The sequence below is a fragment of the Bombus impatiens genome, unplaced genomic scaffold (assembly GCF_000188095.3).
Source record: "Bombus impatiens unplaced genomic scaffold, BIMP_2.2 scf_0146, whole genome shotgun sequence".
NCBI classification, from domain to species: domain Eukaryota; kingdom Metazoa; phylum Arthropoda; class Insecta; order Hymenoptera; family Apidae; genus Bombus; species Bombus impatiens.
Window position 1 is genome coordinate 354,189 of NT_176565.1, and position 12,728 is coordinate 366,916.

The 12,728-nt window shown below is 36.3% G+C and overlaps 2 protein-coding genes across 4 annotated transcripts; one reads left to right on the forward strand and one right to left on the reverse strand.

The window, feature by feature from the left end:
* Positions 1–873: 873 nt before the first annotated feature.
* On the forward strand, positions 874–6,432 carry LOC100740767 (neprilysin-4). Of its 3 annotated transcripts, XM_012382197.3 has the most exons (17): positions 1,228–1,240; positions 1,771–1,843; positions 1,981–2,078; positions 2,174–2,227; positions 2,303–2,360; positions 2,596–2,786; positions 2,869–3,106; positions 3,209–3,461; positions 3,539–3,815; positions 3,886–4,041; positions 4,177–4,412; positions 4,487–4,596; positions 4,689–4,747; positions 4,829–4,877; positions 4,951–5,137; positions 5,400–5,576; positions 6,048–6,397. In XM_012382197.3, exons 1-17 carry the CDS (start codon positions 1,228–1,230, stop codon positions 6,219–6,221), a joined length of 2,403 nt encoding a protein of 800 aa, XP_012237620.1. In that variant the 3' UTR covers positions 6,222–6,397. The 3 variants fall into 3 exon arrangements, with proteins under 3 accessions (XP_033175179.1, XP_012237620.1, XP_033175180.1); XM_033319288.1 differs by lacking the exon at positions 3,886–4,041 and having other exon boundaries at positions 874–1,240; XM_033319289.1 differs by lacking the exons at positions 1,228–1,240; positions 1,771–1,843; positions 1,981–2,078; positions 2,303–2,360 and having other exon boundaries at positions 6,048–6,432.
* Positions 6,433–6,440: 8 nt separating this feature from the next.
* Positions 6,441–9,403, reverse strand: LOC100740889 (mucin-6-like). The gene is made up of 6 exons (XM_012382198.3): positions 9,302–9,403; positions 8,819–9,067; positions 8,588–8,670; positions 8,443–8,494; positions 8,241–8,361; positions 6,441–7,903 (listed from the first exon to the last, which is right to left on the reverse strand). The coding sequence occupies exons 1-6, from the start codon at positions 9,362–9,364 to the stop codon at positions 6,702–6,704; spliced, it is 1,770 nt and encodes a 589-aa protein (XP_012237621.1). The 5' UTR covers positions 9,365–9,403; the 3' UTR covers positions 6,441–6,701.
* Between the last annotated feature and the right edge of the window lie 3,325 nt (positions 9,404–12,728).

The window sequence follows — 12,728 nt, forward strand, 5'->3', positions numbered from 1 at the left end:
GATTACTATCAGCCTATTTTGTATTTAGACCGAATGCCGAGTTACGTCTTTCATATCTAATAAAACTACCCACCATCTGTACTAGCGCTTTCTATTCTGTCGAACATATACATAAAGAATTTTGTTTAATGCAAGTGAAATAACTTCCAATCATAGTAATTGATTTCTTTTTATACGATACATCAATTTTGCTAGGTAATACGAGTACCATTTAGAATGAACGCTATTTAGCAATTTCGCGAATGAATTATGGAATATATATGCCTTACATAGTCTTTACTTTCTCTCCATAACACAACCGTTCCAACACAGATAGAAAAATGTTATATCACTGATATATACTGCGTAATGAAATTATAAAACGAATATTTAATTGTAATTACATCTTGTTATCTTCATTAAGAAACAAACGATAATATTGCGAGCCTGAGGCTGAGGTGATCGTTCTAGCGAAATGTTATTTACGTAAATAGGATTTCCTAATGTATATAGGTATTTCATGTATAAACCATTCAATTTTGCACGGTGCCATTGTTTGTTCAAGACAAACCAATTTAGGCACTATGTTTCCCACAGAGTGGGAAGGGGAGCAATTCCTTCTGTAATGAGAAATAAACCTTGAGAAGAGTCTTCAACGCATGAACGATGGCGATTATCGATCATATACTTCAAGGAAATACCTACATATTTTAGTGATAAACTCTGCATACGTCAACTGTGTCGAAGGCCGAATAGTTTGGCTATTTTAAATAATAATCTCACGATTTCTTTCGATCTTCACAGTGTAGAGGTGCAAGTGCGATTAAATTGGACACAATATTTTCCTTGCAACGTGACTTGGATTCATTTTTAATTAACAATTGTATATTTCAATTCAAGTTCACGTCTAGAGCGCATAACCATTGGCTTAACCTAAGCGAATCGTTTCGTAGTCTACAAAATATTCGATCGTTTACAAAATCTACAACAAAGAAACTTCATTAAAGCTTTACGAGGATATAGCTAAGAGAAGTAACAAGAAGAAGTAGCATGTGCGAAGTACCGTTTTAATGGAGCAAGACACGTGGTTGGGGTGAATGTAACAACGGCACAGGTGAAAATAGACGAGTTGTTCGACGTAACGAGAACCACTGGCAAAGCAGGAAAATGTGAACGTATGGACAGCCCCCGTTGTCCCTCGAGGTTGTTCAGTGTCGTCAGTTCGATCCGGTCACTGGGCCATTCACCATGAACGAGCGCAGTGAGTATATTTATACAATTTATTCATTGTAGCTTCTACTGATATCTGTGCATCCCTATTTTAACTCGCTATAGTCTGTTTTAACTTCACTAGTGGTACTTCATCCCTTCGTAGTCGTTTAATGTTAAGTTGTATACTGATGTAATGGGCTCGAAGGAAGTGTCCATCGCGATATACATATGTAAATGTCTCTGTCGTTCTATTAATTTCCTTCAAATAAATAATTAATATACAAGTAATGAATCTTTTGAATTGTAAAAAATTTTTAAACCATTGCAAGAAATTACTAAGATTACTAATTGTCGAAACGTTTTAACTGATAAAGTAACGAAGTTTGAAATTAGAAGCATTCGTCCGTATTGACGTCAAGTTGACTCATTCGAGTAAAAAAGCGATAATTTAATCTTAATTACTTAAATACGGAAATAAAACTTTATCTACGTATTCTTTTTCACAGCGACACCTGTTTCCATCGTTATCCTTTCTTCAATTTAACAGATATACTATTATACTATTATTTTTTTTTCCAGAAGATGAAGTAAATTCGATTTACACGATCGCCAGCAACCAGAACCTGGTACCGATAAGATCCAGGCACGCCTAGTAAGTGATTGCGAGATTGACGTCTGCCGGTTGTCTCAACTCGCTTGCTCATTAAATCGTATTATTACATGCATCAAACAGTCCGCGAGGAAGCTGTTAATTCAAGCCTGCCAATTAGATTTACTATCTTTTTTCAGCTTAAAGAAACGACGGTACGTATCGTATTTAACGATGATTATATTGTTCCTCCTGATGGCTTTAGCCGTTATAGTGGCCCTGGTGTTTATTATACTTTGTAAGTAATGTTTATCTTCAGATTATTATCTTTCCTCTTGTTTTATCCAAATCTGTATATATGCTTTTTGTTTTTATTGATTAATTCTTTTGCAGATGCAACCTACAGACCTGTGGAACTTTGCGAAACTGAAAATTGCGTCCGCATAGGTAAGAAAATAATCAATATTATGCTATATTTTAATTAAAATCGAAAAAGATTCTATGAAATCGTTGTTCCACTAGCTGCTAGTTTGAAGGAATCTATGGATACTTCTGTAGATCCTTGTGACGATTTTTATAAGTAAGTACTCTAGTTTGAAAAACAATGATACACACAGTCTATAGCCTGTCTCAAAGTTACAAAGTTAGTTTTCAATGTCGTACAGTCACGGTTACAATACGATTCACCCCTCGTTGGCAACAAGTACAGTGACAATGAGTTCAAGTTTGCATGCATAATTTGCAAAATACTTAATCGATACATTTTTTCGATATGATATCTATCTATGTGTTTATAGCGTTTCTTGCTTTTACAGATACGTATGTGGAAAATGGTCAGACGAACATCCTATACCCGATAAAAGTTTGACGAATTCATGGTTCGACGAGCGTAGAGAAAGAATGTACAGGAAAATAAGAGAACTCTTACGAGATAATACCACAAACAGTGATGTACCATGGGCAGTGTCACAGGCAAAGATATTGTACAACAGCTGCATGGACGTGCGTACGTTATCATTTTCTTAAATTATTTTGTATCTTCGTAAGGCAATTAAAATAATGTAGATCGTCCTATGCTTTAACTTCAGACGCGAAAAATGAAGTGGGACTTGCGCCGTTGTTCGAGTTATTGGAGGAGCTCAATTTACCTTCGATTCCTGCGGGGCTTACGAAGAAGACAAGCGGTTATATCGAACAAATAGCCAGGGTGAAGAAAGTTCTGGGAAAAGATGTGTTTTTCGGTTTCGACATTATTCCTGATCCTCGAAACACCAGTAATAATGTCATGCTGTTCGATACACCGATTATGACAAATCCGTTACCCAAGTATATTTTTTATTACTCATTTTAAACAGTTAATATATGATTCAGATATTTGAATCATTGCACAGAAATACAATTCCATAATTGGATTTTTTTAATCGACAGCGATAAGGAGCTTGAGAAACGACTGCATACGATCAGGTCACGCTTCCGGAAGCTGGACGACGAAGAGGATATGTTAATGATGAGTAAGCTGACGAAGGCAGAGATGATGTACATGAGCGACGTAATTAAGCAAATCGTGAATAATGGAACTCTTGATACTTGCTCCTTAAAGAATGAATCATCATTTCCCTACAAGGAAGAGCTAGAGGATGTAGTCGACACGCTTTACGATTTAACTAGTACTTTCTATTACGTAAGTACATTCGAATAACGATATTGCATGTATCAATAATGTGATAATTGGTCGTTAAAAGCATTACTTCGTTGCAGATATCGCGTATGGAAAGCAATCAAAGCATTTGGGAAAATGAACCAACCGATGATGATTATATGCTGGTAGACGATCTTCAGAAGTTGACTGACGAGTACGTGTCGGAAGTTAATTCGACACTTACGCCCAAACCATTATGGCGACCGTTCATTGAGCTAGTTTTCAAGGATATTGACACTTTAGACTTGAATAAGACAGATAAGATATTAGTAGGTGATTTGGAATACATGAAGGAAATTGCTCTAATGCTGGCTCTTACCGAAGAAGAAGAATTAGGTAAACTAAAAATTTATCAGCTTTTGTTGAGAATCGATTAACTTACTTAACAATTATCTTGCTGTGTTAGAGAGCTACATTTGGTGGGTAATCGTAGACATAGTTGTACCTCATTCATCCGACAATTTAAGGAAAATTTGGCTAGATTATACCAGGGCAGTAACTAGTATCGAAATCGCTGAATCGAAGTCTCTGCTTTGTGCGTCTGCGGTTAACGAATTGATGGGTTAGTCTAATACAATTTTATTTTGAGATTGGGTCTGTATATGTAGAGGTAGAACCTGTATCGGCTAAAAGGCGCAAGGTATTCGAAATTCTTACGAAACTCGTCGGCCTTTCATCAAAGCCTGGTATAATCTAGGAATGGCGGTCTCGTGGTTGTTCGTGGATCCATCCTTTCACGAAAACAAGGGCAAGAAGGTGTTTGAAATGCTGGACGACATAAAACAAGCTTTCGCCTCGATGGTTTCGCGCACCGATTGGATGGATCGGCAGACAAAAATGGCCACGATAGAGAAAAACAGGAAAATGGAATCTCAAATTGGCTTTCCAGATTGGTTGTTCGATGAAAAAGTGCTTAACGAATATTACGAAGGCGTAAGAAATTTATTGTTAGTTTAATTGCTCGAGCATACGTACAGTGGCAATAAAATTAATTTGTATATTTTCAGATAGATCTCGCGGAAACGGAATATTTGAACAATATAATTCAAATTGTTCGATTGATGTCCTTGTCTGAGTTGGAATGCATCCACGATATTAATTATAACAACATGTCGTAGTAAGAATTTTATTTTATTACGCAAATGAACATCATGAAGTAAGCACGTAGAACAATTTTGTGGAATAATCTCTATTTTCTTTATTTTTTAGCTGGGCGACTGATCCGACAGATGTAAATGCATTTCATACCTATCAATTTAATCATATAAGTACGTAATTCCCCAGATCATTATAGCTTAACTTATCTAACGTTTAATTATATTTATATCGCTTTTCTAATACGCATGCAGCTATACCAGCGGGAATTCTTCAATTCCCTTTTTACGAACTGGGTCTCGAGTAAGAACAATATTATCATCGTGAGAGATAATTATTAATAGTTAGTTTTTCTAAATGGATTTCTTGATTTCAGATCTCTGAATTACGGTGCCATCGGAACAGTGCTCGGTCACGAGTTAACTCACGGATTCGACAACAGTGGAAGACACTACGATAGCAATGGAAACGTGAGGCAATGGTGGACCAATGAAACTATTATAAAATACACTGAAAAGACTGACTGTTTTATACATCATTATAACAGCTATTATGAAGCTGAAGTAAGGACAAAATTTATTTTCGTCCGTATTACTTATTCAAATCTAAAAACATTCTCAAAACACTATGGTGGATGAATTTCAAATTTACGCTATTTTATAACTAATTTAGACTATGTGAGCCTTTTACCTTCTCGTCTCTCGACTTGCATCCTTTTGACTCTGACAAAAATCTTGACCTTACTGGTACTTGATCTTATTCCCACTTTATATGTATTGGTTCATAAAGATAACGATAGGATCGATCACGTATTTGTTCGAACAGGTAGAAGATTATATAGATGGTGAACGTACATTGGGCGAAAATATAGCCGATAATGGAGGTCTCAGAGAGGCTGTCGTCGCTTACGGAAGATGGAAGGCCAGGCACGGTCAAGAGCCTTTTCTTCCGGGATTCACTCACCTTACTCACGAGCAACTTGTTTTCCTCGGTTTCGCGCACGTAAGATGCTGATTCAAATATGTTTTATCGAAGGTTACGTAACCTGGACTTTAATCCTTTCATAGTGAACTTGCTTAGAACAGTTGAAATATAGCATTGAAATAGGAATGTTTAAAACATTCTAAAGAATAAGGACAAACGTTCTGAAAAATATGTAAATTACTTCAATTTAAAAAAAAATTTTTTTTTTTTTGATGAATTAAGCAATCTACGGTGAATATTAATGATGTTCGTCGCATGTAATTTAAATTAGTTATTCGAAGGAAGTTCTGCAATTTTTTAAATAATTTGTGAGATGTGAAATTAACAGTAAACGACTCTCAGATGATTATATTGTTTAGCGTTACTTAACATATTTCTAAATTGCATATTTCTAATTAATGTATAGTTTATCTCATATTTTGTATAGATGCATCATTATAGGTATAATATTTAATTTATTCTGCTTTCTAAAATATTTTTCCTACTTAGGTTTGGTGCGAATCCTACACACCAAAATCTTTGAAATGGATATTACAAGATTCCCATTGTCCTGGGCACGTGAGACTTCTCGGGGTTCTCAGGAATTCAAAGGAATTCAGCGAAGCATGGAAATGTCCTGTGGGATCAAACATGAATCCTTCAGAAAAATGCAGATTGTGGTAATGACACAGTTCTTCGAACAAAGTTATTTTCATAGGAATTTTCTGAATCTTCTTCCCCCAAAATAATCAAACTTTTATACTTGTCTATTATCTTAGCTAATACCATCGATTGTAACAAATAATGTAACCAAGACAAGTAGTTTCAGTGACAAGTGTATTAAAGTATAGAGCAATTGTTGAGAAATGACAACGTTGTGATAAAACAACTCCGTGTTTGTAATAAAAGAATTTTATTTACTTATAATAGTCATGTATTCGTGTTTTACATTTATGCGTTAACCAAATGTTTATCTCAGGCGATCAGAAATTTAAGGGTTGCACTTAGGAATCCTCCGTTACTTATTGCGTACGGTCATTCAAGACAATACTATTCCAACGCGTTAGACCTCTCAACTACAACTTAACTCTGCTTCGTACGACACGGACATCTCATCCAACGCTTTTGTTATATTTCATGACAGAAAACATTTGCAATGTACTTTTAATAAATGTATCCACCTTTGGCATCCGTGGGTTGAACGTACTCGTTACTCGATGTAGCAACACTTTTCACTAGGTTATCATTGTGTAATAACGAAGTATCGACGTTGACATTTTCCTGGTTATAAGCGCTAGCCAAAAAGGTACTGGATGGGGTAGATGTTTCCACTAATGGGACTACGGTTGTTGAGCTTGCGGGGGAATTAGTAAAGGCGAATAAGGAAGAGGACGAAGAGAAAGAGGGCAGCGAGGGCAACGAGGGAAACGAGGGAAACGAGGGAAACGAGGGCAACGAGATGTTAAGATTTTGGAAAAAATCGCTTATCGGTCCCTTCTGTGTCTGAACGTGACTTTGAACCACAGGTGTATTGGTTTTAACTACCGTATGATAAGATTCTACTGGTTGCGATGGTGACACGATTTCCACTGATTTCAATGGATGCAACGTCACGGTCTCTACGGATTCCAGAGGACGTATCGTTGATACCGTCTCTACGGATTGCACTGGATGCACAGTATGTTCAACTGGTGTTAGAGTTCCCACGGTTTTCACCGATGGCACAGATTGAACAGAGTGCACGGTATGTTGGACTGGCGTGGTTTCCACCGACTTCACGGATTCTACGGTATGCACCAAGTGCAGCGGTGACAAGGTTTCCACGGATTGTACCGGCGTGAAAGTATCCACAGTGTGAGCTGATCGCAGAGGTGTTAAAGTTTCCACGGAAGGTACATGCTGTGCTGGAGAAAGCGATTCCACGGAGGAGAGAGAAGGTGAGGAGTACAAGGTGTTTACAGGATGTGTATGATGCACGACGTGTGTAAGCGAATGTGGAACGTGATATGTTGTAGGAAACTCGGCAGGTTGTGGAAAAGAATAGGTGTTTGGAACATTTTTACTGACTTGGAGTTTAAATGAAAGAGGTAGAGGAACATCTAAATTTAGACCCTGATTATCAGATGCTACAGGATTAAGTCCACTGTATCCAGTTGAAATAGCGTCAAAGGAACTGAATCCTGGCGAATAAAGAATGGAAGGAACATGGGAAGAAACGTCATAGCGCGGCACGTGGACGACTCCTCCGTAAGAGCTGTATGTGTTGGGTAATGTTTCAGTTAGCAGACCGTTGTCAAAAACATTTTTCCTTATGGTTGTTGTAACCGAGGAGGGAGCTTGCACTTTACCAGTAAAATGTGTAACCTCTGCAATCAAAAAGTTACAATCAATTACGATTGATTAGAATCAGCAAATTTAAAACTTGACGACGTTGAAACACGATAATTTTCCAATAACATAAAATTTATATTATAGCTTAGCTGTGGAAGATATGTATCATTTATTTCCAAAGAAACATCTTTAAAATGTTTGGTTCATAAATTATTCAGGATGCAAAATATATATATAGTTATATGTCATGTTACTGACGATTTACCGCGATATTTTAAAATTCGGATTACGTAACGTCACCAAAAATATTTCTTCAGTGTGTTATCGTATACTTTAACTTTAAAGAAATATCTAGTGTAAAAGAGTGTTTACCTTTTACGACAGGTGCATGTTCAACAACATTCACAGTTGATGGAGATACATCATGGACTCCGTTCTTTACATTTGTGACTGTAGATTTCACGTGGGAAGTGGCTCCAGTTCCCACTGTGCTCTGAAAATTTTTAGATTAGACGTGCATTATTAAAACAAAGTAATTGTTGGGACGAACAGATTATAGAGAATATCGATATACCTTAACATTACTTTCCGGAGTTCCATAAGAAGTTGCAGGCGGTATAGCAGTCGCTGTCTACAAAATTATAATAATTGGACGATACGATATTTTGTAAAAGTTAAAAATTGTATACATATGTTATATATATATGTATGTATGTACCTTGACTCCTTCAACAGGCACCGAAACCGTGGTGGTTGATACCGTTCCCTCTGGTACCAGGTAGGTATTAATCGCTTCAGGAACCTGAATAAAAACATAATTTATAAATTAATTTCTATCATTGAAAGTAATTCTGTATAAGAATTCTTCAACTACAATCTTCTATTATTCTATCCTCTATTAAGTTTATTTGAGTTATATGAACAGTATCAGGAACTCCATAAGACAGTACCGGTGCGGAATGTGTGTTGGAATCACTGACTGGTGACAAGTATTCATTGTTTAAGGGAACACCTGGTTGATATCCAGGAGGTCCATAGACGGTCTGTGGTATCTGGGCGTAGGAGTCACCAAGGGATCTTGCGTCTTCTACTACGTTCTCGTGATGATGATGATGATCGGTTCCATAACGTGGATCACCAGGTAGGATATTCCTCTTTTGCTTCGGCAACGACAAAGCTGAAGAAGCCGCCAGGCAAATCTGAAATATTTTTGATTTTGACATATTTTTCAAATTTCAAAGCTGAATATGCAACATTAAATATGATCATTTATGAATACTCAACTGTGAATTAATGTTCAATAAATTGTATCGAAATGAAAACTATGAATTGGAAGATACAAAATTTAAACAATGTACTTTACGTAATACATATCTGATTATACAGATCTCTATGAATGGTATTTTAAGGGGACAATAAAAGAGGATCCTTACCAGAGCGATGAGCAGGAGCCTCATGTTAGCCGTATGATGTTTGAATGAGGAGTCGAGTATCATCCCAAAGATATTTCGACCTTTTATACTCGGCCGATGCTCCCTCCAGTTTATTTCGCAATCCGATGGCATTGGAAGAACTAGATTTTTTAATTGACTTCTCTTGAAGGCCTGCGTCAGGGAGATGATCGCCGTGGACAAAATGTTTCTTGAATAAATCCTCTACTGTGTTGGTGACACGAAACACGGACCAGAGAAAACAGAACTTCCAATTTTGTTTCAGTGTTGGTGTTCTTCTTCTCCCCCTTCTTTTCGCGCCCACAGTCTTTACTCTCAATATTTAAGTGAACACCATAGGAACGGAGGATGATTTATGCAAATCTCTATACGTTTCCTTTCTCAACTTTGGTCTCTCCTTTTACTTTTTCAATCTTTTTCTCTTTCTTTCTTATCGACATTTCGTGAACGCGTGTACACCCATTATCAAGCTTCGTTTAAAGAAGAGGAAGCTTTTAAAATATTCGGATAACGAATGTCAGACTTTTGTAAGATTTAATGGACCGTTGTCAACGAACTTTAAATAATTCGTATTAATCTCTCTGATCGAACGTTAAGTTCGCGACAACTTCGTATTTTAATATACATATCTGACAGGTATCTTACATCACAATGTTTTATAACTTTCCAAATGCAGAAGACGCATTATTAAGATCCTTATAATTCTTTTTTTTCCAGAGAACAAAAAAGATTTTATGCAGAATTTTACGACTCTGACGGCAGAGTAAATTTCGTACCATTATCGCACAAGCTGATCTTGTAGAGGGCTAACTGTGTCGTAAAGATTTTTAATTTTTTATGTTCAAAAAAATTTGGTTCTGTGTGTAATGTTCCTGGAGGTAATAGAAATAACTGTACAGTTAATTTGCATTCAATTATTTATTTTAATTAGTGAAAATTTCTTAACCTTGAGAAGACACGTTCATAGAAATTTCTTTGCAAATAAAACACATCTCTCTTGATTATTTTCTCCATCGCACTATTTTTCATTTACACATTTTTTAATCATAATAATTGTCGTTCCACTTAACTATTCGAATAATCTTAGTGTATTATTTCTTGTTAATTTTGCTGATTGCGTATGAATTGTATCGTCCTACATTAGCCTGCATTGTAATTTTCAATTCTTTCATTATATTTTTGTGCTTTTGCTAAGAGACTTGCTTCTTTTTTGTTTATGGCTCAAACGGCTAATGGATGGATTTGTAACCTTGGAAAGCGGGGATTCCACTGTCCACACCTATAATATCTTGGCCATACCTGAATAGGCCTGTTTCTATGTGATGAATGGACTGGACTTATCCACAGGATAATATAAAAACACTGGTATTGCATTAATTGCATAACGAATAACTCGTGGAACGCGCATATTAAGAAATCCTGATCTGTTAGAAATTTAATTGTACAACAATCTTTGTATAAATTTTAGTCGACAATTAGTTTTACTTATTTTCTATAGTTATAATTTCTTAAATTTTTTTTAGGAAATGCCAACAACATTCGGCTACTTTTTACACAGACAATAAAAAGCAGTATAATAAATTTTTTTGCGGGTTGTCGAATTATTTTTTCAGCTTTTTCTAAAGACGAGTTTCTTGTGTAAATGTCGTTTATATATTGTTAAGTTCGAATTTCGCGCGTCAAGTCTCTGCAAGCTTTGGGTGCATAAATACTGTAGCAGTAGAAATTGAGTTTCTCGCCTAATAACATGGTGGCTCTATCTGTTGTTAGAACTTGAAAGTATCCTCTGAGAACCAAGAATGTTGCCTGTACGTAGATTTCTTTCGCAGGAGAGAAACTAAACGGTAAACTAGTAGTTAGGAGTCAAAGAAAACCACTCGCTTAAGTCCATAAAAGCTGTATCAGCGTTTTTATGAAAATCACGAAATTATGTAAAGAAATCTTTTCCTTTTTTAAGTGAAAATTTACTATAACATTTTCAAGGTTAAAGATGATTCAGGAGGGAATTGCACAGTGAATTACAGTGAAAGTGAAGGTATATACGATATATTACCGGCAAACTTGGCAGCAGATGCAAATACACGAACTTACTAAACGAGAGTATATTATATGTTCGTTTATATGTATTGGTTATAATAAACTCACTTCTCCGGTGAGTTACGGAAGGAAAGGCTATCAAGCTCGCGCTCTAATTATCCTGATTATCTTCCATCCGTATCAATTGGCGTTTCACCCAACTACCGCAGAAAACTGCCAAATCCCCTTCTCTCTTGTCATTTTTCTGACTCTGCTTTAATTTATTTTGCATTTTGAGCAACAAAGTGGAAGTAGGTTCTTGCGGTGGATCAAATTTCCAAGTGATTTCATTCCAGCGTATGAGATTCGATATCGTATCCGACATACTTTGGGTATTAAGTTCATGCACCCTAGTTGACAATTATCACTGTTAGCAATTATTCTATTTTATTCTTTAATATCAGAAATTTGATAGAAAATAGTTATATCGTGATAGGTAAAACGAAATTCGATTCGATTCGATTCTACAGTCGATTTATATGTCAGACACGAGTGCTTCTCCTCTCACGAGGCGCTCTTTCGAGAGGCTATTTTCGTTTTACACCTTTTGCCACTTTCTGCCTTTCTCCTGAAAGACGAACAAAATAAAAATCACACGATATAGTTTTTGTGCTCTGCTACTTATTAACGTCCCACTACATCAAAAATTGATGCGGAATTTAATTGCGTGTTAAAGGTAGATATATAGTACATGTTCTGCACGAAATGTAGCCAATAGATACTTGATTTCGATACGAGATCACCAGTTTTCTTCGAAAGTGAGAGGAGAAAGGGCTGAGTGGATAATGATTTTACTTTTGCTTTTGTACTGAACCGGTTTTTACTACCCTTGCTAGAAGACTATACGGCTGGCACCGACACTTTTGTTTTTAGATTGGAAGCATATACATTTTAATGTGCTTACTATGACGCACCCATGCTACGAATAATCCAATTATCAAATAAGACTTTATTTCAAGCGATGAGTGAAGGAAAAAGAAGTTTGTTAAAAAAAAGGTTCGATTTCTTTTAGAAATAAAAATTTACATATAAGAAAAAGTTAACTGTGTATGGGAGGTCCAATTAATACAATCTTCAATAGATTGTGACATGCTGTAGCAGTATCTTGTTACTTGTATAACGTAGCCTCGCTTTATTTTATAGATAAGCAAAGACAGCAAGTCCTTTCCTCGCACGAATGCAAGCGAACAGATACAGCGCGGCGCGAGCGTAGAAAGAACCAGATGATCCAGATTAGTCCTTTTACTTTGGACGTTCTTTTAGTCTTTGATAATCCTTTCACCGTTCTCTCCTTCGGCTGTGAATCGCCTCGCGCGGTTCACATATCAGAATT